The following is a 27,936-nucleotide window of genomic DNA, read 5'->3' on the forward strand; positions in this document are numbered from 1 at the left end:
GCTCCTGAGTATGAACGGATGAAGCAACTCAACTCCTGTGATTTCCTATTTTTAAAATCTACCATTGTGCCAGCAGCTAAGTAGTTCCAACAAATCAGGATCAACAGCAAAGACATTTTAATTTCCTCAATTTGAAGTATTTCCTTCCCTAATATCTCCTGTGTGGTTATCAGCTGTTATGAACTACCAAATGTACTATTTGGCATTAATGAGTAAGGAAGGCACTTAATTTTTCTCTTTTTGTACCCCAGTAAAACTCTTCTGTAGGTAATTTTTATCCAATGATTTTTTTACACTGGCAAGTGCAGCTTGGCAATGCCAAGCTTAAGGGATGCCTTATTATGAACCCATTCTGTGTAAGGGCAAGTTAAATTCACTTTGTGCCTTGTTTTCATTTTACTACCCCATGCTGTAGAACTAAATCCCAGTGCAAGGGTCCAAACAACTTCCTGTGTCACTGAACTCCAAGATGATATTTACAGTATTTTCTATATAAAATTCTCCACAAACATTGCTTGGCCAAAGCATGTTCACAGTGTGTCACTTGCACAACTTAGACCTTTGCCTGTGTTGCTCATATTTAATAATTATACTCAGTCCTTAACTGGAATGTTGAGACTTGTGTATGGATTACTAAACTGCTTTGAGCAATCTTTCAAATATTCATTTATTTCAAGAAGAGAAAAAAAAAAACAACAAACAAATAAAAACCAATGAAAGACCAGAACCAGGGAGAAAGTGCCAGTCTGGGAAAAAAGCAAAACAAGAGAAAATCTTACCTCACCAGGTTAAGCTTAGAACAAAGTGGCCCCAAAATTCCTTGTGGTCTGAGGAAACGTATACACTGTGTGGAAGGGAAAAGTGAAGACAGAGCCAACTCCTGACAGCAGCCCCAGCTTTGCAAACAAAACAAAAATGCTCTGACATTTCCAGCTCTTAATTTCTCTGATCACTGTGCAGTCCTGGCCTGCAGGAGCAGGGCCATGCAGAAGCTCACCCGCAGATTTGCAGCACTGAATCGTTTGCAGTTCATTTATGGATTATAGTGGCACATTGTTGGTTGAGTTTGTTTGTCACAGAAGAAAAAAAGGCTTTGGTTCCATGCAGAAAAAATGAAATTCTAAAGGTGAATCCTGTGCAAAAGGGCAGCAGCACTGACCTGCTCTGGACTGTCCCATCTGTTTGGACACTGAGCTCCCTTCCATGAGTTTGGTCCCAAAGAGGTCTGGCAGGGAATTTAACACAGAGTAGTGCAAAACAATACATTTTATTTGTTCACAGTTAAACACAAGCAACTGCCTTGACATTTTAGAACATTCTAATAAGGACAGCAAAACCTCCTTTTGGTTTAAGTTCTCTTTAGCTTACGATTGTACCATTTCCCCGTATTTCATATTTATGGCATTTAATGTGGATTGTTTAACATGCTTACAAAGAGCGAGGCAGGGAACAGATTAACTTGACAAAGACAGCAATTTTAGATTTAACTAAAAGCAGTCAGTTAAAAAAATCTGTTTCCACTTCACTGATGGGACCCCTTCAAAAAAACTGCAAGTTAACTACATACAGCAGATCCATGATTTTTAGACTTAGGAAAGAAAATTGCAAAATTTGTTCCTCCATAATCTTTGTGGTCCATAAACAAACCTAAAGTGGTTTCCATTACTATCCTGGTGCTAAAATCCTGTTTAAAAGAAGAAAAAAAGCCACCTTATCAAAGAGCTTTCGTTGCTGCCAGGGCATTTTTGAGACTGACACAAAACCTGCCTCCCCTGGGAACGCCAGATCTGGGCTGGGCAGAGCAGGGTGGAATGAACTCCAACATTCCAGCTGAGCTGGCCCATCAGGCCTTTTGTGTGCAAACCTCCCAGGCCTGGGATCCAGAGGGAAAGAGGCAGGAAACCTCCAAATCTCACCGAAACACGCGCTACCACGTTTGCTACCACTACGTCTGAGAAAGCCTAAAGACGCCGACAAAACCAGGCTGTCACTTACAACCAACTCTCTACTCTCTACTCCATGCAGAGTCAGCTTTGACACAACCACTGAAGTTCACCTCTACTCTCAGAGTTCGGACTGACCAACTGAAAGGACACGGAGAATAATTTAAGACAGGCAGAAATGTATTGAGACCTTGGAGTTACGGAGGAGGCGGGAATGGGAGGACGAGTCCTGGCAGGAATGAGCTGAGCACCAGCTGCTCTGACAGCCTCGTTCCCACCTGGGCTAAGAAGGGATTTGAACTACAAATGCAAGTGTGCTTGGACTTGATTTCTATGTGAGGTGGTTCTTAAACAGCAGCTGCCACCCACAGGATGTTTAGGAGAAGAGGCCACGTGTGATGCAGGGGAACTGTGAAGCCTGAACCGTCTGAGTACACCTGGACCCAGCCACTGGGACATTTAAAACAAGCACTGCCTTCCTAACAGCAGGCCCTGCTCTGTCACGAAGGAGATTGAGTCTGACCACTGACAAGCCCTGATCCCACAATCCTCCTTCACAGAAGGCTCATAATTGACTTAAAACATGATTAACACCAAAAGGCTTCACGCCAGGATTCTGATTTCAGTGTGAGCAGGATTTCTCCTCAGCCTTGTCATCTAAGGAAGGAGGATGAGGGTGAAGGGGAGAGACTTAGAGCCAAATTGACACTGCTGAACTCAAAAATGTGCTGCAATCTGAGTAGGAGAGCACTGAAAGGAAACCATTTTCTCCAAGTCAAGCCTGAAAAGGTATTCCCAGGAAGAATGAAGCCAATTTCTTGGACACAAAACATGTGGTCGTGCTCAGACCAGGAACAAAGAGCAGAACTATGAAGAAGGGTGAGGCAGCACATTTCCCTGATTAGAGAAGCAAATTCTCCTCTGCAGATCTTCATAAGCTTGGAATTCTACCTCCATGTTCTGCATCCTCTCCCTACTTGAGTAAAGCTTCCTCTTCCCTCTTCTCCCACCCCAACTGAGTTCCCATATGAGCCAGTGTGAGGTCAATCACAGTCTGTCAGGCAAACACCCAGAAGATCTGAAGCTGGTGTTTTAACAAGTCTTCAGCATTTATGGTCTCTTCTGCATTACAAGCTCCAGTTCCTTTTTGTCTGTTCAAATGTAGCTTCCCAGGAAATGTTAAGGACAGTATAAACAATGATCATGAATTAGGGTGAATGAATCATTTTGCAGAGGTACAATGTTCTTTAAACGTTTGGGTATTCAATCAGACTCCAACTTAATGAAGGCTGGGCTCTGAGGGATGGGGGACAGTGGACAGGCAAAAATAGAAAATGCACTGGAAATCCTAGTGCTGCTTCTTTCCAGGATGAAAGGAACCAAAGTCACCTGGACAGGCAGCACAACCAACTGCTCTAAATGGGAAGCTTGCAAAGAAATACAAAGCATTCAGAGTAAACTCACAAATGTTAATTTGGCCTCATATTGCACTCAAGTTCATAAACACATCCACTCAACTGGGGACAGGGAGAAAGGGAAAAAAATACTTGCAAATGCTAACAGTTGTCCCTTCAAATTAGTACACGCTGCTAAGGATTGAATTTGAGAAAGAAGCAAGAGTTAGGCTGGGCATTTTCAATTCCAGACCCAAAAATCCACTTTGCATTCGTTCAGCAGCCTCCTTCCGTTCCTGGCCATCGATCCTGCTCCGCTGCATGAGCCACTGCTCAGACCAAAAAAACATAAAAGCTTTTAGTTAAACTTGCACTCACGCCTCCTGTTCTATGCCAAGAATATGAAAATAACACTGATTGACTATCTTCCTCTTTAACTGTGGTCATGATGAGTTTCATTGTAGTCCATGATATGAAGCTGTCCAACACTGCTTTCCTGGAGCTTAGGCGAGAGGTTATCGGGGCTTGGAGGGGCCTTTGACTCCATGCTTGGATCTTTATATAGTTCAGTCTTTAGGGCATCAGACAGCCTGTTGATGGTGACCCCCTCCTCATCACACTGGCTCTCACTCTTGTTGCGAAATAATTCTCGTGCCTTCATTCCAAGGAAGCTCTTGGAGCTGGGGAGTGAGCCTACAGTCAGTGGGACAGCGGTTGAGGGCTCCAGCAACACGGATGTGTCCCAGCGACTGCTCAGCCTCTGGTTCTGGGGTTTTTCTGGGGTGGAGAGCTCGCTGCTGCTGCTGCCCCCCTTACTGCTACTGCTGCCTCGGGTGCTGGGAGGTTTGGTCTCTCCATTTCTACCCATTGTTTCTTCACTGTGTCCTGCTGTATCTTCATTACCACAATCCAGCCTGCTTGGGGAAGAGAGAGGACACAGTGTCAAGGAAATTACAGCAATTAAACAGTGAAGAGGGAAATGCTGGCCAGGGTAGATTACTTGGATTACTTTCCCTTTCTGCCTCTGGTTTCCTTTCACAGTTCTGGGGCAAAGCAGGAGTGACAGGGGGTAACCAGATGTGCCACACACTGAGCTTTGCAACTTCAACTGACAATAATCCCACATGGGTCCTGCAGATTTCACACCACCACCCTCACCTTTCTTCTGCTGCTTCAGCTGCTTCTGTTTTATCATCTTCAAGTTTTTTCAGTAGGCTGCTCTTCTCCAGCCGCCCAAACAGATCCAAGATCTCCAGCTCAAATGCCTGGGTGATTCTTTTCTGGGCCTTGTACCTGCTTTCTACTGCCTGCAGCTGACCCCTGAGCAAAGAGAGAAACCACAATGTCCAAAATCTCCAGATTCTGCCTCAGTTGTGACAGTGCATCTGTCAAAGGACAGCTAAAATGTTACACAGGAAGCCCCTACCTTGCTTGGATTTTAACATCTTCCAGGTATTTCTTTTGCTCCAGGAAGAGGTGGTCCTTTTTTGCAAGCTGAGATTCCAGTTCAGCTATCCTTTTCTGGGAAGCATCCAGCCTTTGGCTTTGCTGCTGAACACACGACTTTGCTTTCTCCAGTTCTTTCCGAAAAGCAGCGTGCAACATTTCAACCTCCTCGAAGCAAACAACACAATGGTAAAGTATAATTTGATCCTGTGTTATTTTTATTGGTGTTTAGACATGTTTCTGATGTTATAAATAGGCACATTTTAAAGCAAGCCAGAATAAAAGCAGCATTTCTAAAAACAGATATAGAAAACCAGCCCTGCTGAGGATGCACACTATTAAAATAACTATGCATCACTGGAATTTATTAACACATTAATGTTCCTTATGAAAACCTCTTTTCATCAAAGCACTCTTGCGTTCTGCACTGGATTAGAGTAGACAAACTCTATTTTAAATCCATTTTTCCAACATGACCTTCATTAAATACCAGTAGAAGACTTTTTTCAGCGTGTTATTCACCTTCTTTAATTACGTGCTCTCACGCAGGAACAGTTAGATTGTTGTGTAATTTACTTGCTTCTAATTAGAAAAAGGTTTCTTTGAAGTCAGGAAGTAAAACCATATGAACCATACAAGTTTTAGTGAAGTTACTGGTAACTTTTAATAGGAAAATGACTGAGTGGGAAGGCTGAGATGCTCATTTTAAAGTAACACCTCATGAAAACCCGTAAAATCCTTGTTAAGATCTTTCCACAAACTCTGCCACTACCCTGCATTGTTTTACCAACAATCTGCTGTCAGTTACATGTGAGTAAAGTCTTGGCCTTTGGAAAATAAACCCAGGTATAACCCAACAACTCCTCCTCAGCTTTCAGAAGGGGCACTGAAGATATTCCTCAAACCCACAGGGCACACATCATCTGAACAGAAGATCAAATATAAAAATAAATCCCTAAAAATCAGCTTCAGAACAAAGAATGTGTTAAGTTACAAAGCCTTTCCTTCTGAACTCAGGGCTGGCAACTGCTGGATGATGACCTCAAGGAAGTGTCCCCAAAAGTCCTCTGCAGTGGTACCTTTGTAGTGTCTGTGTGCTTGTGCTGCAGCTGCTCCAGGTACAGCTCATTGACCTCCCCCAGGACCAGCAGCTGCCTGTTCAAGAACTCCATCTGCTGTTGCACCGATTCACTGTTGGAAAGCTGGGAAGGGAAATGGAACAGAATCCATTTCTGCTGAACTGGGATGAATTCAGCACGAGAGTCACAGCTGACAGGCACTCTGTTCACAAGGTATTTTATAAAGGAGGGAAACAGACTAAAATCCAATGCATCATAGGTAGTTAAGTGTTAAATGAATTGTTTTCATAAAGAACTTTTCATTTCCATTCAACTTATGATATAAACAATTTCAGTTGTCAAGATTCAGCAAAGGTTTAATACAAATTCATAATGCTTAATCTGCAAATCCCTGCTGTGGAAAAAAAAAACCAAAATAAGAAGTTTCAGAAGCCCTTTAACTGAGTTTAGGGTTTCTTCATCAAAATACATTTTTCTGTGTTTTTGTGCAATTAGTATCAAACTCTATGGAGCTCAGCACAGGTTTCTTTCAGATCAAGAAAGAGCATCTGATGAAAACTATCAGATAAAAAATAATCAAAAAGACACAAAGGGACCCTGGGAACACTGACTTTTCTTACCTTTTGAGAAACTTGGCTAAGCAGCAATTCAGTGTGACACACCTTGTTGTTTGCCTTCTTTAACTCTAACCTCAGATCTGCTATCATGTTCCTGCAGTCTTCCAGCTTGGTCTGTTCAAGTGACAAAAAAATCACTCAGGATTCTGAAATTTCACTAAGGACAGCAAGGGACACAGGGCTGGGAGGCTGTAAACCCCCAGCACTGGAAATCAAGCTATACTAAGAACCTGCCTTTTCCTATTTCAAACTGAAGACAGGACAAAATAGAACTATAAAAGGATGATACTAAGTTAAACACTTTCAATTATGCACTGTCTAATTTTCAATCAGGACAATATCTCTAATAAAAATGTACAGCTTCCTCTCAGATATTTCATGCCTTGTTATGAAGAAGGTTATTTTTAAAACTAGTAAGCAGACAACAAATTTGTTGATGCTTCATACCTGCAATTCCTGGCTCTGGTTGTAGAATTCCTCCCGGTCGTGCTGCAGCTGTCGGATCTGGCTGTGAAGCTGAGCCACAATATTATCATGTTCCTCCTGAAACTGGTGGTACCTTGCTTGTTCTTTCTGCAGACTCAGTTTCAAGGCCTGGATCTCCTTTTCCTGCAGTTTCAGCTGATCTTTCTGTTAAGAATCCCACATGAGGCATCAGAAAAGACACCTGCTTAGCAGTTAGGACATCAATGCTCAGCCAAGCAAAGCTGTCATTACCAGCATGCAGGAAAACACTTTCCCACACACCAAACATTTCATACAGAGAACTTTCTCAAGGCTGTTGGGGCTTGGCTTGGTTTTGGCTGTAAAGGAGATGGAATGGTGATAAGAGTGGACAGACTGAAAACTCATAGCCACATTCAAATGCACAATGAACAATAGCCTGTTTTTCTACTACCTCTCATGCTTTCAACAGGGACTTGGGCCTCACAGCTGAAGCATCAGTTCATTTTCCAAAATCTACCTGGAAGTTTATTTTTGGTTCTTGGAGTAAATTATCAGAAGGTGAAACTGTTGATGGAATTAGCTATAACATGAAAATATACTAACACCTAAATCTGTACTGAGACACCTTTCAGTGCACTTATATCTTCAAATTCTATCACAGTGAACACCTCTGGAAAACAACACTTGAGTTTTCAAAGCTTTTGCTATTAGTCCTCATCTGAGGAGCAAAGGGACAATATTTTTTCAAATAGGCAGTAAGGTGTTTAGGCAGGCATTGAACAACCACTCCACTAACAGGGAAGCCTTTATCACTATCCAAAGGCAAGTCTTGGCATGGGTCAAGCATGAAGGATTCAGCTGCCTGCAGTCAACTACAAACTTCTGACATTCATAATGAGAGCACACAGAACTCCTGTGCGAGTCACTCCACAAACACCGACTTGAGTGAAGTGACAAATGAGGCTTCTTTGTTAATTGAGTGGTACCAAAAGACACCAGGCAGGCCAATTCACACTTGTGGCAGCACCAGTGTGTCCCAGTGACTGGTGGAGCTGTGTGCCTGCTCACCATGGCAGCGTTGTGCTCCTCCAGAGCCGTGGCTTTGATGACTTTGCGCAGGAGGCGGCGGTTGCGCAGCGCGTGCTGCTGCCTCTTGAAGCGCTCGTACAGCAGCTGGTTGTGCAGCAGAAGCAGTTGGTTCCTCAGGGTGTGAATCTCATCTGAGGGGGGAGAACCTGGAGTGGGAGACAGAAGAGGTTACTGAGCTGCCCTCTCTGCTTTATTTGATCTCCAGCAGAAAATCAGAAACATTTTTCCCAAAGCAATGGATATATGCCTCAAATGGAATGCTCCTTTGATTAAGGAAAAAAAAGCCAAGGCACCATCACCACAGAAACCTCAGAGCACAAAACTAAGACACAGACACATAAATAAGCAAGAAAAAGAATCAGTTTGAGATTCAACGAGCAGAGAGAATGCAAGGATCTGTCAGATGACCAGCAGCACTCTAAAACTTCACAAGGCTGAAATGGTCAAAAGCAGAAGTGTCTAGAATTTTGAACTTTTCAAAGATGAAAAAAGTAGCTCATCTCTCTGGAACACAGGTATCTGCTAAGAAGATAAACCATGACTAAGTGGAGGGCATCATCTTTCTGCATGCAGCATTAGTTAAAAACCCACAAGCAAAAAGTATGCAGGTCATTGTTTAAGCAAGTCTAATAATAGAGGAACAGATTGCCAAAACACAAGAAATTTCCTCACCTCCAAAGTGAGTCCAGTCAGCAGATTTGCTTGGCAGAGACAACCTGAAAAAAGAAAATGCAGCATTAACAGGTAAGTTTAAGTAAAAAAATTGAATGTTCACCTCAAAAGAGCTTATAGCCTGGTAAAAGTACAATTAAGGTCAGTTGGTAGAAAAAGATTAGGGAGGAACTGTGCAGCTGCTTTTCTGGCACAGCTTAAAATTAAGCCAGCACAAAAAAAGAGTAACAATAAAGTCTGCAAAGTAAGATTTTCAGTCACCTACTTGTTCAGCTCCTTAGTGTGTGCATCTGCTCCTTGCTGAATCAGCCTGTCCAGCACTTCCACAGGAGAAGTCGAGGACATACAGTCTTCATCCTGGGTTCCCTTGGCTTTCTTTAGCAGCTCCTCAGTCTTCTTGCCAACAAAGAGGTAGGCAGTCTTTGGTAATGCAACCTCGAAGAGGTGCTCATAGAGGGGAGGCTGCCCACTCCCAAACACCACTCTCCTCTGTGCTGGTACTTTACAAGGGCTGGGAGTGAGAATACTCGGCTCCCCAGAGGTTCCTTCCCTGTTCCCAGCAGGGCTTTCCCCAGGGCCTCCACAGGGCTTGTCTATGGGAGTAAACGTTTGTTTGGGTGTTTCCCGTGCACCCTCAGGCCCAGGCTTGTCCAGAGATGTTAAAGGCTCAGAGGTCTGACTGTGTCCCTGAACACTGGAGGCTGCTGAGTGGGTCTTCTTCTGAGAGCCGGACAGACTTTCGTTTGTGCGGTAAAACGGGGAGTCAAATCCTCCTCTAGGCACCATGTGTTCAGCATCGGTCGTGATCTCCGAGATCTCTTTAGATATTGCATCTGTTGAGGAGAGAGGGAGCATCATGATGCATCTGCTATTTCAACAGGACAAACATTTCCTTAGCTAGGTGGAGGTAAGGAGGGCAGGCATTACCTTCCTCTCTGTCCTTCTCAGCGCTATCTTCAAACGACAACCCACCTAAAAACTCTGCAAGATCACTTAAGGTTACTGAACTTTTACTACTGGGTATGTCTGGAAAAAAAAAACAAAACAGAAAACAAAAAGTTAGTTGTACAGGTGCTGTTTTCTCCTGTCTTAGCACAGCACAAAACACAAGTCTTTTATGCTGCAAGGTCCTCAGAATAAAAGCCTGTCCCTCCTTCAGATGCTTCCTCAGAGGAAGGTATCTGACTCCTGCTCCATTCCATGTGGAAAACAGTTCAGAGATCAGTCACAGGTCAGTCCTGACCCCAAAATGTAATTTTGTAAACTTAACATTTACTATTGCACAACCTCTGTGAGGATGGGTGTGCTGTTTGCAATTTAACCCATTAAATAAATAGAATAAGGTGGTTTGTGTGCACTGTGGCTGCTCTATTTCCACATTAAGCTCCCCTTTAGCTTCTGAGCTGGCTCCACAAGACACAGCACCTGCTTGAAAAAAGGAAGTTTAGCAATTTGATGTAATACAAACTTGCCATATGTGACTACTGATCAAAACAGAGACTGCAGCTGTGGGATACACACTGCAGGACAGAAATCTCATGCTCAGCTCAGTCATAGATCAGAACTCAGTTAAAAACTTTGCCTGTTTGTAACCTCGAATTCAGAATATTCAGATTCCAGTGATACCATACAACTACACCATGGAAAACCAGCTTTAAATTTCACTATCATCTCTGCCTTGAAGATGGTAAAGAATTACAGCTCCAAAATCCCTTTCCTACAGCTGTCACAGAGAGAATGGAAAATGGAATCTACATTTACCTATTAAAAGTTGAGTTCCCCAACCTACTGATTACAGTATTTCACAGCACTTTAAAACAGGTTCAAGTACAGCAATATAATTGTAGATAAGAGTTTTTCCAGAGGCCTTTAATATCTACTCTTATGTGCAGCCTTACAGTTCGATCCAGACACGTGGCAGGTAACTTGCTGAAGCAAAATTTGCTGCTTCTAATAATCATCCTCAAAGAATCAGTCTTTAGAAAAATAAATATCCTTTTCCAGCCTTCAGTATATATTTGTATTATTGAATATGCAGGAGAGTAAGGTAAAAAAATATCTCAAGCTACTTCTGAACACGAATAGTTAAATTGAAATCAGAAGCATCACAAGAAGGTTTTAAGTTGAATCACAGGTTAAGGATGATCCTGGAACTACAAAGAACTCAGAGGGGAAAAAAACAACTGTGGAAAAGTGTTTGGGAATTGGAACATGTGTCAATAAAAACTGCAGTTGTTTACAATAGGTTGTAGTAATGGGGAGAGGAAAATGGAGTTTACCCAATGATTTATCGCTGTTTGTGACATTTTGCTGTCGGTACAGTAAAGGCCTCCCAGAATCTGGTTTGTCCTCCTGGAAAACAAAAGAAACCCAGAACACATTAATTGCCTTCAATTTCATTGACAACTGTGCAGCTGGAAGTGGCAAATAGTTGACTACATTTAGAAGAGTTTTTGCAGTGAAATGCAAAAGTTTTTTATAAAGCGCCTACTCTGATTTTTCTTTCTCAGTTAAGGTCACTGCATTAAGGCAAGTCAATTAAAAAAAAAAAACACATTAGTCCAGCAGAAGAATTTTGTAATACCTTTTTAGGAGGTGTGGCAGCAGCTGAAGGGAGTGAAACATGCACAAAGTCATCTGAAGTGCAGGGTGGAGGAGGAGATGTGGCTGGTGTTCCCAAAGGTGTTCCTTTCCCCCCTGCTGAAAAGGAACACAAGCTCTCTCAGCAGGCTCCCTCTTCCTCCTTTCAGCTGAACAATGTATGTGCAGAATTGTACATTTAAACACCATCTCAAAGCATTTACTTCTTAAATCTCTTTCAGCTGTTTATCAACACAAAAGTGCAGTTTCCCAAAAGTTGCTTCAGAGTTTGGCACTGAATTCACAGATTTCCTCTCAGTTTGCATCAGCACTGCTCTAGGTGAGGAACTCAGTTCACAGGAGTAATCACTCATGCCTATCAACTGGCACGATGTGGCATTCCCATTTAAAAACTGCCAGTAAAATTTACAGCCAGAATTTCCAGTAAAACAAACCTGGAAGGCTTAATTCCAAAATGCAGCACGTACCAGATGTGCCAAAAGCTTTGCTGTAGGGCTGTGATGCAGACTGGGATGACTCTGATGGGACAACGCCGGGGGACGTCGGCGGCGTGGTCATACCACACACTGCAGAAGGGCTCCAGATGGTGACCTGTGCACACAGCAAAACACAGCAGAGCTCACAAAAGGAACGTGTGAAGCACCTGGATCCAGGTTTTCACACAGGAAATCAGGCAGAGATTAAATGTGAAACGAACACCAACTTCTGAAGAATTCACAGCACAGCTCAAAACCATGGATTTTTAAGATTGGCACAAGAAACTATGAAAGTGCAAAGAATGAAAACTTGCTGGGCTTCCTCTCCTGCTTTACCTGCTGTGGCTCAGTTGACAGCCTCGTGGACTGTGGGCTCAGAATCTGAGGTAGCTGCCCTGGCATTTGTGATAGTGTTAACCGAGGAGTGGAATATGGGGTAGAAGTCCCTGAAAATTAAATAAAAGAGAAAATCAAAATTCCAAAGCACCCAACACATCAAATACAAACCCAGGATTCTTCTGGCTAGGACTTAAAGACTTTTAATCAAAGCATTTCAAATCAATCCAACATATACATTTGTAGCTAGAGACTTTTCTTCCAGCCCAAAAAAATATCTGTTGAATACATTAAACTACAACTATCTTTTTTTGTTGTTGTTTTGGGGTAGGGAGGACAGGGGATGAAGAGACAGTGCTGAGAACACATGCCTGCACATAGAAAATAAATCTATGCATTTATTATTTTAATGATGGCTTATCTTCTGGTGCCTAAGAATCAGACTTTAAGTGGGATAATTAATGAGATGGGTTTCTTTGCTCTAGGGCCAGTTCTCCTCCAGCAAGTGGGTATTGATTAGCCATCAGGCAGGTCTTACCATAGCTGCTCTGTGTGTCAATGTAAGAGCTGGCACTGGGGTCAGTTTGATGATGTTTTAAGCTTGTGCAGAGTTTCCGAGACACAGAGTAATAACCATCTTCATACGAGGCTTCTGCAGGGTCCAGGGAGATTTTGGCACATTCTATCACAACATCATGAGTTTCTAGTCTTTTCCACCTGCAGACAGTTTTTGGATCCAAAAGAGTAAGTTAGTCAATTATTGTTAAAAACAAGAGTTCCTGGAGATAGGAGGAATTGGCTTGTAGGATGGCTCATTTGTTCCAGGCAGCTTTGCATGCTCCCAGCCAAACTGGAACAAGGCACCAGACAGAAATTGCAACCAGATGACTTGTGAGAATGGGTCTCAAAGAGGAGACAAACTGCTTTGACACAGAGATCCATAAAGGTCTGCCATGGAGCACTCTGGAAAGGAGGAACATACGAAGACTTGGTTGATCCTGAGCTTCAGCAGCTGTAGAAATCAGCTCAACTACGCTCAGATGTTGATAGACAAAATTTAGACATGCCAGCAGTGGGGGAATCTGTATTATTTAACCAAACACTGGCTGCAATGCCAGCTTCAGATCTGTGTTTTTCCTCCCAAGTTTGGGGAATGCTTTTTACTATTACTACCTCCTTCATCCTGAAAACTACTTCTCACTAAATTAAGCAGCCAGATTAATCTGCCCAGTATTTCAGGGATGGAAGTTCACTGTAAAGAAGAGAAAGCCCAGAAGGCTATCTATTAAAGGCTGGGTTGCTTTGGAAAATAAAGTACTCTGTCCAAGATACCAGAACAGAAGGCTTCCACTGGTGGGTTTGTGCCAATTGTGCTCCTGAGTGATGCCACCCTCCCCCCTGCAAAACTGAGCATTGTGACATTCAATGGGTTCCCAGTTAGGAGTGATTTCCTAGTGGCTCTGAAAAGCAGGGCAAGAGCACTACTGTGCAGCAACAAGAGTCAAATTCTCCTCTTCAGTGGCTGGGCCTGTGGAGACAAGAGAAAAGCAGCAAGTGGTGCTGCTGCAGGCAAATGAGCCTATTGCTAAAGAAAACTAATACAGCTGATAATGTTAACACATACCTGTTAAAAGAACTGATCTGTTAAATGAACCAATATCTAGGTACCAAAACAAGACACACTGAAGCCATTTTAAACACTTAAATCCCATCAAATACTTCAAGAAACCCAAAGAGTATGACCCAAACCTGCAGCCAATGAAGCATCTCTGGCAGTTTCACTTTATTCATTATAGGCAAACTGGTTTAGATTCTTATGAGGATGTTTGATCATTAAATCATAAAAATAGGATAAAGTAGAAGACAGATGCCATCCCAGACACAAAATGAATTTAGAATCCCAATATTGTTGTTAATGACCTTTCACAACAGTTTTTGCTTATTCATCCAGCTGTAAGCTGGGATGAGGAAAGTCTACATGTTTACCTGGTGCACCTACAAATCTGGGTGGCAAAACACCCCCACACAAACTGTTGCTGACAGAAAAGGTTTTGCTGCAACCTTCTGAAATAACCCCACAGAAAGCTGCTCAATTTGAGCCTTTCCTCATAGCAGAGAGAACATTTAATACCTTCGTGGGTCCAGTTCATGGTCCTTGGATCCAGTCACTAACTCCGGATGAATTCGCACATGTTCCATCATTGGCTGGGAGGAAGAAGAAGGAGTTGTTATCAGTGCAGCACCTTTGGATTGCACTAAACCACACAAAACTACTGATCCCAATAGTTCAGAAAGTTACATTCAACAGATAAGGTTAATACACATCTCCACAGCTTCAAGAGTTGACTGAGCCTTCAGTTAAATTGCTCGTTTTTGTATTTTTGTTTTGTTGAATAGCTCTCAGCTGAACTGGCAAATTAATTGTATCAAATTGGAATATACAGCTATAAATTCCTTGCCTTAGATAATACACAGATGAGCAGCATTTTACCTTGACTACTTCTTCAAAGGTCTCCAGGTTTTCCTTCATACTGTAGTGAGAGCGCAGAAAGGAGACAAAATTGCAAGGATACATTCCATACAGACGATGAAAGAGAGAATAAACGCTGGCATGAAGATGGACAAGATAAATCTCTGCCACATGACCTGGAAAAAGTAGTTAGAATCTTTTTCATTACATTGGAGAAAACAACAAAAGTTCTAAGAATGCAAGCAAAGTACTTTTAAATTTGAAATGTTAACTGGAACGAGTCTTCTGAGGTACAAATAGTCCCTAGTGAAACTGAAGTCTTCTCAGAAAACAAGCAACACTTAGTCATCAGCTCACAGCAAACCCAGAAATTAAGATAAGGACTATTAATTCCAACCAGAGTGCTGTCATTCTCAAAACACAGCTTTGTTTTTATTCAAGTTAAAACCTGAAACTCCTCTAGATAGTGAGCCAGTGTAAGACTGACTGAATGACTGGAAAAGGAAACTAAGATTTGTTTCACTTCAAAAGGTAAAAACTAAAAGCTTGTAGCCACCAAATGCAATCATAGCAGACAAATCTTAGTATTCACCTCAGAAGTTCCAATCCTACTTGCAATGCAGAATGGCTCTCTAAATAGCAGCTCTATGTGCTTAACACAGCATTTGTTCATTCAGCCATGAGCCACACTCACAGATACTGCTGGTGTTAGACATCAGACCCCTTACAACAAATTCAGCAAAGCCAGGGCTCTGTAAAACCAGTTTTATCAACCTTCATGACTAATGATATTTGCACATTAAAATAAACTCTTACATATGATGATTATTTTCCCTCCCCATTTGTATTTGGGAATATCAAATTCCCCAAGATCTGCCTCACACATCAGCATTTTCCCTTCTCTCTCAACTAAGATCAGTCTCTGTTTTTTCACTGTCATCAGGGCAGTACTTTGCTTCAGTGAAATTTCATGCAATAGCAGCACCACACAGAAGATTCTAAGAGACTTCTAAATTCTGAGCAAAGAACTCCCCCATGCTCTCAAAGTATAGAACAGCTTGTGGGTTTAACACATCATTTTCTGTGTTTAAATAATCTCAGACCATTAAGAGTCTCACCAAAGAACGTGCTCACCAACTGCACACGTGTCACAAGGATACTGCTAAACCACAACTGCATGCAACAAAGTTGAAATCTCACCTGGATTCTGCAAGCACCAGGCTGAGAGACGCCCAAAGATACCAAAGAAATCATGAAGGTACTGTTTGCCAGACTGAGGAATCATTGGCAACATGGTTATTAGCACTAGGACACCTGTGGTGAGTACTACTACATCTGTGTCAGTCTGCAAGAAGGGAAAAAACCTGCATTAGTTAAATGTGTTGAACTTAATTTTTTCCAAGGATGAAGTGAACATTGAATCATCATCATGGAAAAAGTTCTCTATTGAAATCCCTCTGAAACCTAACAGAACTTAATGATCCAAGATTATTGAGTTTTTTCATACAGAACAACTTGAAATAAAAATAGATTTGGGATTCTTGCTCCTACTCTGCTGCTTTTCTGTATAAACACTTGGCTTAGTTAAAAAGGGAACATCACCACAGTACCACAGCTGAGTAAAAACAATTACTGGTATGTGAAGCATCTCATGTGGCACCTTCCTTCCTTCCCAGAGCTAAACACACACAGCATTCAGAGGCTCAGAAAGTACAGATCTGATCAGGGTGTTTAAGGATGTTGGCCAGTTACCAACACAAAGGTCAAAAGTTTTTCTACTAAAACTGGCTGCTGGAAATTTCACCCAGCAGTAATTCAAACAAACTGGAACACCTAGTAATTGAAATGACTAGAATACCTTGGCTTGTGCCACAAGAAAGGGATGTGGCAACACAAACCTTTGGCTGGATGAAACAGGAAGAGAGAATCAGATTTTAGGAAAGGACACAGAAAATGTTCAAACTCTTTCCTTGCTTCCTCAGTTTAATGCACATTTTCTTTGGTAGCTCCTCTGCTTTGGCAGCACAGGGTGCACAGAGCACAGGTCAGGCTGTGGGCAGGTGCTGCTGAGCTCTCTGGGTATCTCCCAGGCTGATGGACAATCAGTTTTAAGGGATTTATCCTCCTCTGTGTGTCTACAGCCTCTGCTCTCCTTCAGTCACAAAACCTATCAGAGCACATTTCCTGTCCATCCCTTCCCTCTGTCCACATCCCCAGCACTTCCACATCTCTGTCCTACTCCCAGCAGCTTTCTGACACACTTCACTCCTCCCTCAGTCACTGCAAAGGGCAACAGATCTTGTCAGGCACCTCAGGGATTGCAGTAACAGCAGCTGGAGCTGCTCCTTTGGCAGTTACAAATTTGTGGTGGTTTTGTTTTGAAGAGCACTGGTACTTGACTGCATTGTGCATTTAAATGTGATTTCATGACTAATGTGGATTCCTCACTACATCATAAATTCCATTACTGACAATGCATTCTAGGTCTCAAAGCACTTTTCTTTCTTTATTCACTGGTACAGTGCTGTACAGTATTACACCTGATCAATCTGCAGATGAGGAGAAAAAACCCACAAAGCTTGGGGAACAGCTACCTCCTTGTAATCCAGAATGTCAGCAGCTAAGAAGGGAAAAGTCTGCTAATTCCAAGGTAATTTCACCAGGGAACATTCCATTGCATGGCCCATCTACACTGCAGGTAGAGGACACACAAATTCAAATTGCACCAGTGGAAGTTACTGTATTTCTCAGTAAGTTCACACTCAAGAGATCCACCAACTTCACCAAGGGCCCTCTTGTCTTTAACTTATTTCAGGAAAGTTTTAATAAACATTCCTAACTCACACTGACAGTGGCTTTTAGAAACAAGATTGTCAGCAGTAACAGCATCAGCACAGAGTATTCAGCTGATATTAATACCACTGTGGCTTAACTAAATGACATCAAAACAGGAATCAGATGCCTTGTATCAGGGATTTTATAGACAGCACTGCCAGTTCTTACCTTGAGACATTTAAGTAATGAAAGCAGGAGAGGTGCTTGAGAAAGTTTGTGTTTCCAAGATGGTTGTCGTCTTATCACATGTCCCAGCAGAGAGAGGGTGGGTAAACGAGTAGCAGCTTTGCCCATATAATCATTAATTTTGTCCAGTAGATGCTGAAAAAGGATTTTGCAGAGAGAGGTAGAAAAAGAAAGGTATTTATATTGAACAGCTCTATTCTCTTTGTCACCAGTCTATATTCAGCAGTTTGTCAGTATGGGAGCTATGGGCATTTTATAAATTTTACAAGATCCCAGAGGAAACAGAACCCTGCAATAACTTTGAGATTACTGGTAGACAAATGCAAACTATACAGGCCAGAAGCAGTCACTGCACTTCAAAATGTTTATAAGTAAATAACAAAAAAAAATCTGGGCAGCAGCCAATTTATAGTGCCAATTACAATCTATTTAAAATCCTGACTTGCTCTCAAAATACCAAATTTCTTTTAGGCTAACACATCCTGCAGCAGGAGCACTGTAAAGAGACAACAGTAATCCTCCAAATCCTTTTTTTTAATAGAGGTTCTTTGCTTAATTGGGTCAACATAAGCAACTCAAGAAACAGAGACCTCTGAAGTTTTTTTTAAAGCTTAAACTACTCTTACTACTGAGATACTACATCTCTACAGCAAGGTAATTCTACACCAGAGTGGAACCCCTAGAGTTTTAACAGATGCTATTTAAAGGCTGCTTCAATACCAGGCTAAAATCTGCCATAACAAGATTTTTTTTTTACCTTGTCATGAGGCTCTTGCAGGGTGGACAGAATATGCAGTGCCTGCTGAGAGTTGGTTTCCAAGTAATAGTCCACCAGGTTGTTGACAAGCATAGGCCCACGGTCTGTCAGTTTGGGACAGCAAGGAAAAAAAACCAAAAACATTCTCAATACACTAAAAATGAAGCACTTGCTGCAATGACATTGCAGAACTTTTAAGCAATTATTACACAATTTCTAACACAAAGCAGTCTTTGGTGTTTAGCAGACCTTTGGGAAAATGAGACCTCTCAACTACATTTCCTGGTTCCAAACCATTCAAGAGATTGCATTCAGCTCAGGGAAAGGAACCAGGCTGTAACAACCAACAATTCCTGTCTAACCATAAATCCCTACAGGTAGCTGAGCTGCAAGGGTGCTTTACCCTAAAGTGTTCAGGAGTGACTTGATGTTCTCTCCCTTCAGCAGATAAAGGAGAGCAAGCTCAGGGACAAGGACACTGGCAGTGCTCTCATGCTCTCAAAAGGCTCTGTCAGCACAAGTGATGCCTCAACAGCAGCAATCACTTTTCAAAGTCTGAGTCTGTTGTTTTGTTTGGGAGTAGGGTTTTTTGTTTTGTTTTTGCTGGTTTTTTTTTTTTTTTTTAATTAACAAAATCCCACTAGTTCCCATAAATGGGTGACACCTAATTTTTTCTAGATACACTTGACTAAGAAAGTTTCATCAGCTCACACTTGAGGCTCTGCCTCGGGAAAAGCCAGTCATTTTGTAATAGTGTTTTAACAATTATGTAACAGACCTTCCAGAAGCCATGCCATTAAGCACAATGGACTGAAGAGAAGCCTCAATCCTTAAAGCAATTTCAAACCCAAACATCAAGAGTTTCTTTCAAGCTGAATTTGCAAAGACAGTGTTTGACAGAAAAAAAACCAAAAACAAACACATGATTCTACCTTTAGTGATGTAAAAGTAAAATTCTTCTCAAAAAGATACATACCACAAATGAGATTATCTTTGAATGCAGTTGTTATATCTTCCAGGACACCCAGAATTGGAGAATCCAGCATTGAGAGGAGCTCACCAACATTTCCTTGCTGTGCCATGATGCACGTACTGACATGAATGTGGAGGTTAAAACTTCAGGAAGTTCTTCATTGGTGTCCTTCTACCAGACTAGGAGAGAAGAGACAGCAGATGAGTGAACTTTTCCCTTTCTGTATAAAATCTCTCATCTCTCCTGTTTTCTTTCCACATAAGTGCCCATTTAACAATGAGAGGATTGTTAGGGTTTCCACACCTGCAATAAAAGCTGTAAGAATTTCCAAAAAGCCAATGAGTCATGAGCAGGGGTTTTTCATGTTTTTCACAGGGACATTAATCTGTTTTGCAGAAGACTTCAGTATCTAGACTGTCATAGCATTCTTTTACTATATTTTTTTTAATTTGCTCCCCAGGTCGGTAAAATGAACCTAAAGTTTTGAACAAAATGCAAAAAGCTCCCTGGAATCCCTCCATTCCTCAGCTCTTACAGCAATTCCTCCTCAAACCACCATTCCAGTCTGTGGCATAAGACTAAAATCTGGAGAAAACACACACCTCCAGATCCTTCTCCACTCCTGTGACCAGGTCAGGAATTCACTGCCCTGGGCTCTGCATTGTTGCACCCTGAGAGACTGGAGCTTTAAGACTTTGTAACGTGGCCAGGCTGCAGCTGTTGAGAAACTCAAGCAGGGCTGCTGCAGCTGCTGCTCCTGGGCAGCCTGAGCACACCAAACACAGCCTGAGCAGCACAGCACACCTTGACCTCATCTGTGTGATCTGTGATCACAAACTCTGCAGTGCAAAAACTGCAGCAGGTATTAAATGCAACAGTGTGCAGGTAACAACTGGTCAGCTGCACAGTGCTAAGTGGGAGCAAATCTAAGCCATGTCAGGCTTCTAAAATGGCTTCTTTCCAGCACCAGAGGGATTCAGGTGCCACACTGACCTACCTATCACAAAATGAATCCATTTTTATTTCATCCAGAAGAATCCCATACCAAACCTTTCCCACTGGAAGAACAAATCTGACTTTAAATCACACCTAATATTATCAGTAAGGACTTCTTCTTCCCTCCCACTCCAAGCTAGAATACATTTTTCACTTCCCCCATGGAAGGCAAGACTGACACATACCAAATTTACACACAAAATTGTTTTTCTACTGCAGTTGTGTTTACAGCACCTGTTCTGTGGATGAGCTGAGCTTCTGTCTGCAATGCTGTCAGCCACACACCTTTCATGATCACTAATAAAGAAAAACCAGAAAGAGGTTAAGAAAAGGCACAATTTACTTCTTCCTTATCACACATATATATATTCAGAACATCACTAAGTGTTTTACACAGAAGAGTTGTGCACCCCCTGCATGAGAAGTCAGCCCTCAGTCTGAAAAACACCAAGAGGTGCTGCAGTTGCCCTTCCCAGAACTGTCCACAGGTTAAGCTGTGCAACTACCTCAAACTAGATGGTTTTCACAAGACCAAGTTTTTGTACTGTGACCCTTCAAAGCTGCTGAAGTTTTATTTATGGCAGGTAGAATCTTACACAGAAAGGCTTCCTCTCTATTCTGAGTAATTATTTTAAGCCTTTAAATACTATTCAAAACATTTTTAGGCATTGGCTAAGGACCACAGATCACTGCTCTGTTTTAAATGACAATGCTGCAATTACCTATCCACATATGACTTTCCTGAATATTTATGTTGAACAAAGTCACTGAACAGCAGGACTTAACCTGTCCACCAGTAAACTTTGTCATTTGCAACATATCACTCTGCAGTTGCAGAACTGCCCAAGGTCACTTTTCTTAGTGGCACCAGACATCAGCTTACTTAACCTGGCACTGATTGCAAATTCAAAGGTGATAATATGGCACCACATTCCCAACTGGCATTTCAGCAGCAACAAACTGGCTGGAGCATTGCAGTAATCACCACTGCAGAACATAAAACCAATCACCCTCAGTTTACAATGATCATGACTGAACAGTCCAAATGAAACTTCAGGTCATGTACAGGCAGCCAGCAGAGTCTGATCACTGAAGTGTTTAGATTTAAATGTTATTTCCTTTCTGGTTTAATGCTGGCAAAATGCTAAACCTGCAGACTTAAAACTGGCTGGTAGTGTGAGCAAGACTTGGATAATAATAGAACAGAGACTTGGGGTGAGGGAAGTTGCTTTTTACTGAAAGCAGAACAGATCTATGCTTTTCACAAAATCAGAGCTGGCATTTGTTGTGGTTTAGGATTTTGGTTTGGGTTTGTTGGTTGGTTTTTTTCCCCCTGCATTGTGCAGACTCCCAAGCTTCAAGTCCTTCCTCAAAGCACTCGCTGTTTAGAAGACAAACAATGCTCAGAGTGACAGCATCCCCTCAAAAGGTTTAAAGTCACATGTCCATGCAACCTAAGAAATCAGCCTTCCCCTCTCTTAGAGGAATCAACTGCTTTCTCCATTTCTAGTAATCATTAGAATATTGAATTGACTCAATTACTGCATTTGCAACATTCTGTGGGGAAGCAGCTCTCTCCAAGGAATCTATTCCTTGTTTCTGAGAACACATCTTCCAACAGCCCTTCCTGGCCCTCCATTTCTATCAGGACAGTCTCAGCTATGGTTAAGCAACGATTTCACCAGCTTCCCAAGCAACATGAATTAGTTGTTTAAAGTCTTGTTAACAAAAGAGATGCATGGCCACACCTCCAGAGCAACTGCAAGCAAAACCTGTTTTGAGAACTAAAGCAGCAGAAACACGAGTCTCTGCTTTTTTTACCCCATAAAAACCTTGTCAACTCTCTTCTTTGATTCCCATTCCATACCAGTGAAAACAGTGATTTTTTTCTTATTTTCCTTGAGCAATACCATTATACTGGACCAGATCTTTGCCACACACCAGCAAAAACCTCAACAGCAGTTTCACTGATTCCAATATTGCCAGAGGAAAAGCTGTAGCGGGGTGGAATCATAAAACACACTTTTGGAGAGACTCTGGATGGGTTCTGGAAGTCAGGCTCAACATCACCTCTGCAGACAGATTGGGAAAAGCCCGGCTTAAATGTTGAGCAGGTAAGAGGATTTCAAACTTAGTGCCATTGTGCTGGCACGAACAAAGCCTGCCATCAGATAAGGGCGAGGCTGATAAGGCGAGCTCAGCTGTGATAAGGACACACACGTAGGTAACAGATCATTTCCCAAGCTCCCTGACTAAAACAGATGGCTGGAGTGACCTTGTGCCAATAAATCCAGCATCGTTTATTTCAACTCGTCAGTCGTGCACTTGAATACTTTAAAGTGGAGCAGTCTCCACTCCAAAAGTATTCAAAATATTAATGAAAGTATTTCAAAGCACATCTAAAAATGGGGCAGTGTTACACACACGCTCCTCATGAAGGTGGAAGTTTATCTGAAGTTACACCAAACCAGTCAATGTTGTCACCCCACTGTACACAAATGACCACAACTTTTAAAAAAACAAATCACAGCTTTCTCAAGGTAAAGTCATTTGTCATTTTAGACTGAGATGCTCCAAATCTGTGCCCAACACAAATGAACAAGCCAGGAAATTCCAGCAATAGTCTTAAATCATGTCACACTTTTTTCAGGCAAAGGCAGCTGAATAAGTAGTTTACAGGCAACAGGCTTTTAGTCAGAAAACGTTGTGTTCTGGTAGATGAAGTTCAGCTCCTGGTGTCAGTGTGATTTATCACAGTCCCACCAGGAATTTGGGATGTGATTTTCAAATCTTGTAGATAAGCACAGGCCAGGTTAAGGGGCTCCCAACACCTTGTGAAGCAGCAGGATCAGCCAGGGACTGTCAGGGTATTTTGTATCTGGAATTGATACTTGTGAGGTGAACAGGACATCCCTGACACCTTTACAGTATCACATCACCAGCAGGGCTTTCTGCTCAAATACAGTTACAACATGAGCCTCTCTAATGCTTCCATCCCCAGAACTGTAATCATTCTCTCATCAGAAGAATTTCCACATCCCTGAAGCCATTCTTGCAACTAATAGGATTAAAACAAGTAAGTTTTCCATGTGATTTGAGTCACTGACTCTTCACTAACTTTTAAAACTAGTTTTATACAAAAGATCTAAAGTACTTGGTTAGTAAGGTGTATAAAAACTCTATTTAAATACCTTTGAAAATGCAGCATTTTAATCTCACTGGAAAATATCACACCAACAGCACTTCTTACATTCAAGAGCTTTCTTTAAGATATACTTAGTAAAAAAAAAAATACCAATACAGCTTTGGAGCCATCTTACAGAAGGAAAAGGAGAAGCCAACAAGCCAAGAACCAAGTCTAAATTTACTTTTTTCAGCAGCTAATTAACAACACAAAACAGTTTAAGCCACAATCTCCAGACAAAGGGAGAGACTGCAGAAAATAGACTGTCGAAATATTAATTGGAAAAGACTAAACAGAGAAAGAGACAGCAGAGTATTCCCAAAGATTATGACTTCTCTAAGTATTTCTGTCAAGAGAAGATGTTCTTCTGTTCAGTGTATTTTTATCCCAAGCCAAACGAAAAAGCAGCTGGTAGTGCCAGTTATGCTGCTCGCAGGGGTGGGGAGGAGGGGGAACCACCACAAACACACCCCGGGCCTTTGCTGCAACAACACCCAAATTCAGACACAGAGCACCCACTCTGGGGGATCCACAGCAGCATTTTATCGCCCCTCATGGAGCAGCAGGTAAATTTAGGGTGTGCCAGTAAATGGTTATTGCTCCCTGTGCCCCAAGAGAAAAGGGGATTTCAACACCACAGCACCAGAACCTCCAGATTTCCATTTTCCATCTGATTTCTGTCGCAGGTAAGGTCAGGTCACATCCCCAGGTATTGCTTTGGCAAAAGCCATGAACGAGGACAGAAGGATTTTACAGCAATTGTTTTCAAAGAAAAATTCAGACTGACAGCACAGCAGCCCTTTTCACTCGCATCTTTGAAATGTTGGTCATGAAAGGATTAAGCCTCACCCCCTCCCATTCACCACACAAAAACTGAAGCCCGTTTGTGCTTCCTAACCATGCCCAATCTTACATTTCCCTCACAGTTAAACTGAACATTGCCATTATACAAGTGCCATAAGCAATGAATGAAAAGTTCCAGCAGGGAGAAAATCCACTGGTGGCACAGGAAAGCAAGCAGCTGATAATTCCCTTTTCCACCACCCAGAAATAATAACTCTACACATTCTAAACCTCATTTCAAACTGATCACTACAACTGGCAATACAATCTATTTAATTTATTTCTTCATCTTTAAAGAAAGAAGGTGTCTAATAGTAAATATCTTCCTGGTTATATTAAGATCTGATACAAGATTCCATAACTAAACTAAATCATTATTTATAGTTATACTTGATTTATTATACACATTCTCTTGTACTTTGTTACAGGTGCTTAACTGACGTGGGAACAGGAATATCACAAAAAAAACCCCCACAAGCACAGAAAGAAAACAATATTCAGCAATATTTAAGATTCTTTGGGCTCTCTGCTATGCTAATATACTGTTGCTAATTGCTACTCATCACATTTCTGTCAGAGGGAAAATTGTTTAAAAACAATTCATGTCATAAAAAGCCCAAACATGGAAGGGCTGTCACTTCACCCTCTGGCAGAAGCCAGGAAAACCAGCCAGCTCCTAAAGGGAATCAGGGAATTACTGCAATTCCCTACACACAACTGCATATATTAATAGCAAATAAATAAATAAAACAAGCTCTGGCTTTCTAGAACAATTTAATTAACACTACACACAGAAAGTCAGTCCAACTATGGAATCTTTTTAACTACAAACAGGTGATCAGAGAGCTCTAAACTTGGCACTAACACAAGGACTGAGACTCCTAAATCTCTGCAGCATTTTTTCTGCCCCCAAGAGGAACCTTTTAAAATATTCAGAGTCAGGCAGCAATTCAGCAAACCTTGAAACCACTGCAACCTATCTAATGTACTCATCAAGGCTTTTTAACTGCTCCAAGAATTAAACCCAGCATCACACAGAACAATAGCAAATGATGTGTAACTGTACAGTAAAAACAAAACATGCATAATGCCCAGGAAAGTGACAGCAATTCACCACTGCAAGAACTTGACTCTGGATCTTAATGTGCTACTCAAAGAAATGCTTATGCTGAGAAAGGAAACATCATTACTTGTCCTCATTATGTTTATTAAATTACATGAACATATAATACCAGCCACTAAGCTGTAACATTCTTTTTTAAATACACACCTGTCTGCAACTTGCCACAAAATCTGGTGCCCTCCCCTGCTTCCACCACTGCAAAGTGCTTTGATTATTGCATTGTTATTATTTAAGAATCTCAGAGTGGTTTGGGTTGGAAAGGACCATGAAGTTCCACCCCCTTCCACTACCCCAGGCTGCTCAAAGCCCCATCCAGCCTGGCCTTGGGCACTTCCAGGGATCCAGGGGCAGCCACAGCTTCTCTGGGCACCCTGTGCCAGCATCACCACCCTCACAGTAAAAGATTTCTTCCTAATAAATGAAAAATTATTTTTTCCAAATATATATTTGTGTATGTGTGCACCATGCACGTGTTCCAGGCCATTCAATTTGCAAAGAGGCTGAATCACACTCCCAGCTCCTGTCAGTGCTGACAAGAAGGTGCCTGGCAGTTGGAAGAATTTCAGGAATCAGGACAAGTCAACATCCCAGCAGTCCAGCTGCAAATAGAGCCAGCATTCATTTTAAACTACAAATAGTTACTGAAAACAAATATTTGTCCAAACACCAAAACATCTGCAGTTGGCCAGTATATTTCACAAGGGAATCCATTAATAATGGCACTTTTTTAGTCATCATAAAGGTAACAAAGAGTTAAGTGTCAGGATTAAACACAGCCAGAGATAAAATCATTTTAATTAAAGCTTATCTCATGACACATTAGATATTCTGACTATATTTTCATCGGTGTAAGTCCATGCAATTATTCACAAATGTAGTCCTGGTTGAACTGGGCTGCTAAAAACAGAACAAATGACCAAAACAAAGCAAAAAGGGTTTTCACTGAGTAAAGGATTTTAAATCCCTGATTTTATTTTAAAACTTCAGTGTGGTGTAGCTGTTTCTGATAAGCAGAGTACCTGATTGCTGCTCAGCAGACAGCAGCAGATAGATGGATTCCCAAGGTTTGCACTGATTAAAACTTCCAGAGTTCTCAAAGATTTACTTTCTAGTTGTTCACACATGTAAATTGCAGAGGAATTTTTTTCACCTGATGGGATCACTTCAGTAGTGCTTCGATTCTGACAGATTTCCAATAACTATCCCCTGAAGCTAATGTCAGAAAACTGCAGGATCAGACCACACAAAGAATGAAAACCTGTATTAGCACCCACTGGAAGGTTCTCTGGAAACAGCAGTTCTGGAAAGAGTTCTGCACACAAAACCTGATCCCAGTTTCTGGGTCATTTCCAGGGGTTTTGAATCATACATTCCTTTAAGGCACATTCTTCCTTTCACTCATTGCCTTGTAAAGATTCATTAAAAAACCCCAACCCCAAACAGCAAGGAAAGAAGCTTTGCCTAAACTGATAAAACAATGACAGAGGTTGCATCCATAGCAAACAAAGGGTGAAAACTTCAGAACTGCAGCCTTCCAAGTTCTTTGTGATAACAGGAAGCAAAATGTTTTATTGTAGAAGTAAACAACATCCTGACTTCACATTACCTACCCAGGAGCAAGGAAATGAGAAAAGCCTTCCTCACTGAGGGGACAGACTTTAACAACTGCTTTATTTAATGCCCAACCCCGGACAAGGGAACCTCCTCAGCCAAGGCAGGGGAAACGTGGAAATCAGCCTCTGCAATGGGGGTGCTGAGCCTTTTTCGATAAAATCGCAGAATTAAAGGGCGCTTTGGCTGGTGGGGGGATCCTGCGGGAGGGGGGAGCTCTGGGGATCCCCTCAGAGCAAGTTTGTCTGGAAGGAAGGAAAGGGGACAGAGGGGTGCAGGAAAGGGGACGGAAGGGGAGCATCACCCCCCGCCTTCCCCATCCCCCCGACCCCTTCCCTTTCTCCTGCCGCCTCCTCCCCCAGCCCTTTCTCCCTGCTTCCCCGCTCGTCTCTCTGCTCTGTCTCCTCCTCTCCGTCCCCGCGGCTGTCCCCGGTGTCGCGGCGGCGGTGGCGGCGAGGGGCGGCCCGGCGCACTCACCTCTCCCTCTCCTCCCCTCAGCTGTTTACCACTCCGGGCTCCTCCGGCCCACAGGGCGCCGCCATCTTGGCCCTGCCTCCCCCTCCCATCACAGCGCTTCGCCCCTCGGATCCCTCCGCCGCACAAACTAGTCCCGCCCCACCGCCTCGCTCTCCGCCGCCTGCCCGGCTTCTCTCCCGGTGTCTCCCCGCCCCGCTCGCCGCTCCCGCCTCACGGGACGTTCCCACGGCGGGGGATGAGCGGGGGGCGAGCCCGCGGCCGCCGCGCCCCCGCGGAGTCCCGCGGCGGAGGGATCCCGGCGGGGTCAGCGCTGCGGCGGGCGGAGGTCGCGTGATGCGGGGGGCGGGGCCGCGCGCGGGCGGTAAACAAGGCCCGGCCCTG

General features: G+C 42.5%; 1 protein-coding gene across 5 annotated transcripts; it reads right to left on the reverse strand.

Moving 5' to 3' along the window:
• Positions 1 to 1,248: 1,248 nt before the first annotated feature.
• TSC1 (TSC complex subunit 1) lies at positions 1,249 to 27,660 on the reverse strand. Of its 5 annotated transcripts, none has more exons than XM_033077151.1 (23): positions 27,556 to 27,660; positions 20,552 to 20,614; positions 19,325 to 19,500; positions 18,349 to 18,452; positions 17,574 to 17,726; positions 15,771 to 15,915; positions 14,592 to 14,746; positions 14,232 to 14,305; positions 12,639 to 12,817; positions 12,101 to 12,210; positions 11,756 to 11,879; positions 11,272 to 11,384; positions 10,967 to 11,039; positions 9,615 to 9,713; positions 8,953 to 9,520; positions 8,688 to 8,731; positions 7,995 to 8,161; positions 6,927 to 7,109; positions 6,483 to 6,593; positions 5,863 to 5,985; positions 4,764 to 4,951; positions 4,496 to 4,657; positions 1,249 to 4,251 (listed from the first exon to the last, which is right to left on the reverse strand). In XM_033077151.1, the coding sequence occupies exons 3-23, from the start codon at positions 19,428 to 19,430 to the stop codon at positions 3,771 to 3,773; spliced, it is 3,462 nt and encodes a 1,153-aa protein (XP_032933042.1). In that variant the 5' UTR covers positions 19,431 to 19,500; positions 20,552 to 20,614; positions 27,556 to 27,660; the 3' UTR covers positions 1,249 to 3,770. The 5 variants fall into 5 exon arrangements, with proteins under 5 accessions (XP_032933042.1, XP_032933040.1, XP_032933041.1 ...); XM_033077149.1 differs by having other exon boundaries at positions 1,249 to 4,254; XM_033077150.1 differs by having other exon boundaries at positions 1,249 to 4,254; positions 4,764 to 4,948; positions 11,272 to 11,387.
• Positions 27,661 to 27,936: the final 276 nt, after the last annotated feature.

Source organism: Catharus ustulatus, chromosome 21 (genome assembly GCF_009819885.2).
Source record: "Catharus ustulatus isolate bCatUst1 chromosome 21, bCatUst1.pri.v2, whole genome shotgun sequence".
In the NCBI taxonomy this organism is placed as follows: domain Eukaryota; kingdom Metazoa; phylum Chordata; class Aves; order Passeriformes; family Turdidae; genus Catharus; species Catharus ustulatus.

Excerpts from the sequence above, each read along its gene's own strand:
- TSC1 (XM_033077147.1), bottom strand. The coding sequence starts at position 19,430 with ATGGCACAGCAAGGAAATGTTGGTGAGCTCCTCTCAATGCTGGATTCT. Across the intron at positions 14,306-14,591 it reads CCTTTGAAGAAGTAGTCAAG|CCAATGATGGAACATGTGCG; the intron begins GTAAAATGCTGC and ends TCTTCCTCCCAG. Across the intron at positions 12,211-12,638 it reads TGACACACAGAGCAGCTATG|GGACTTCTACCCCATATTCC; the intron begins GTAAGACCTGCC and ends TTTAATTTTCAG.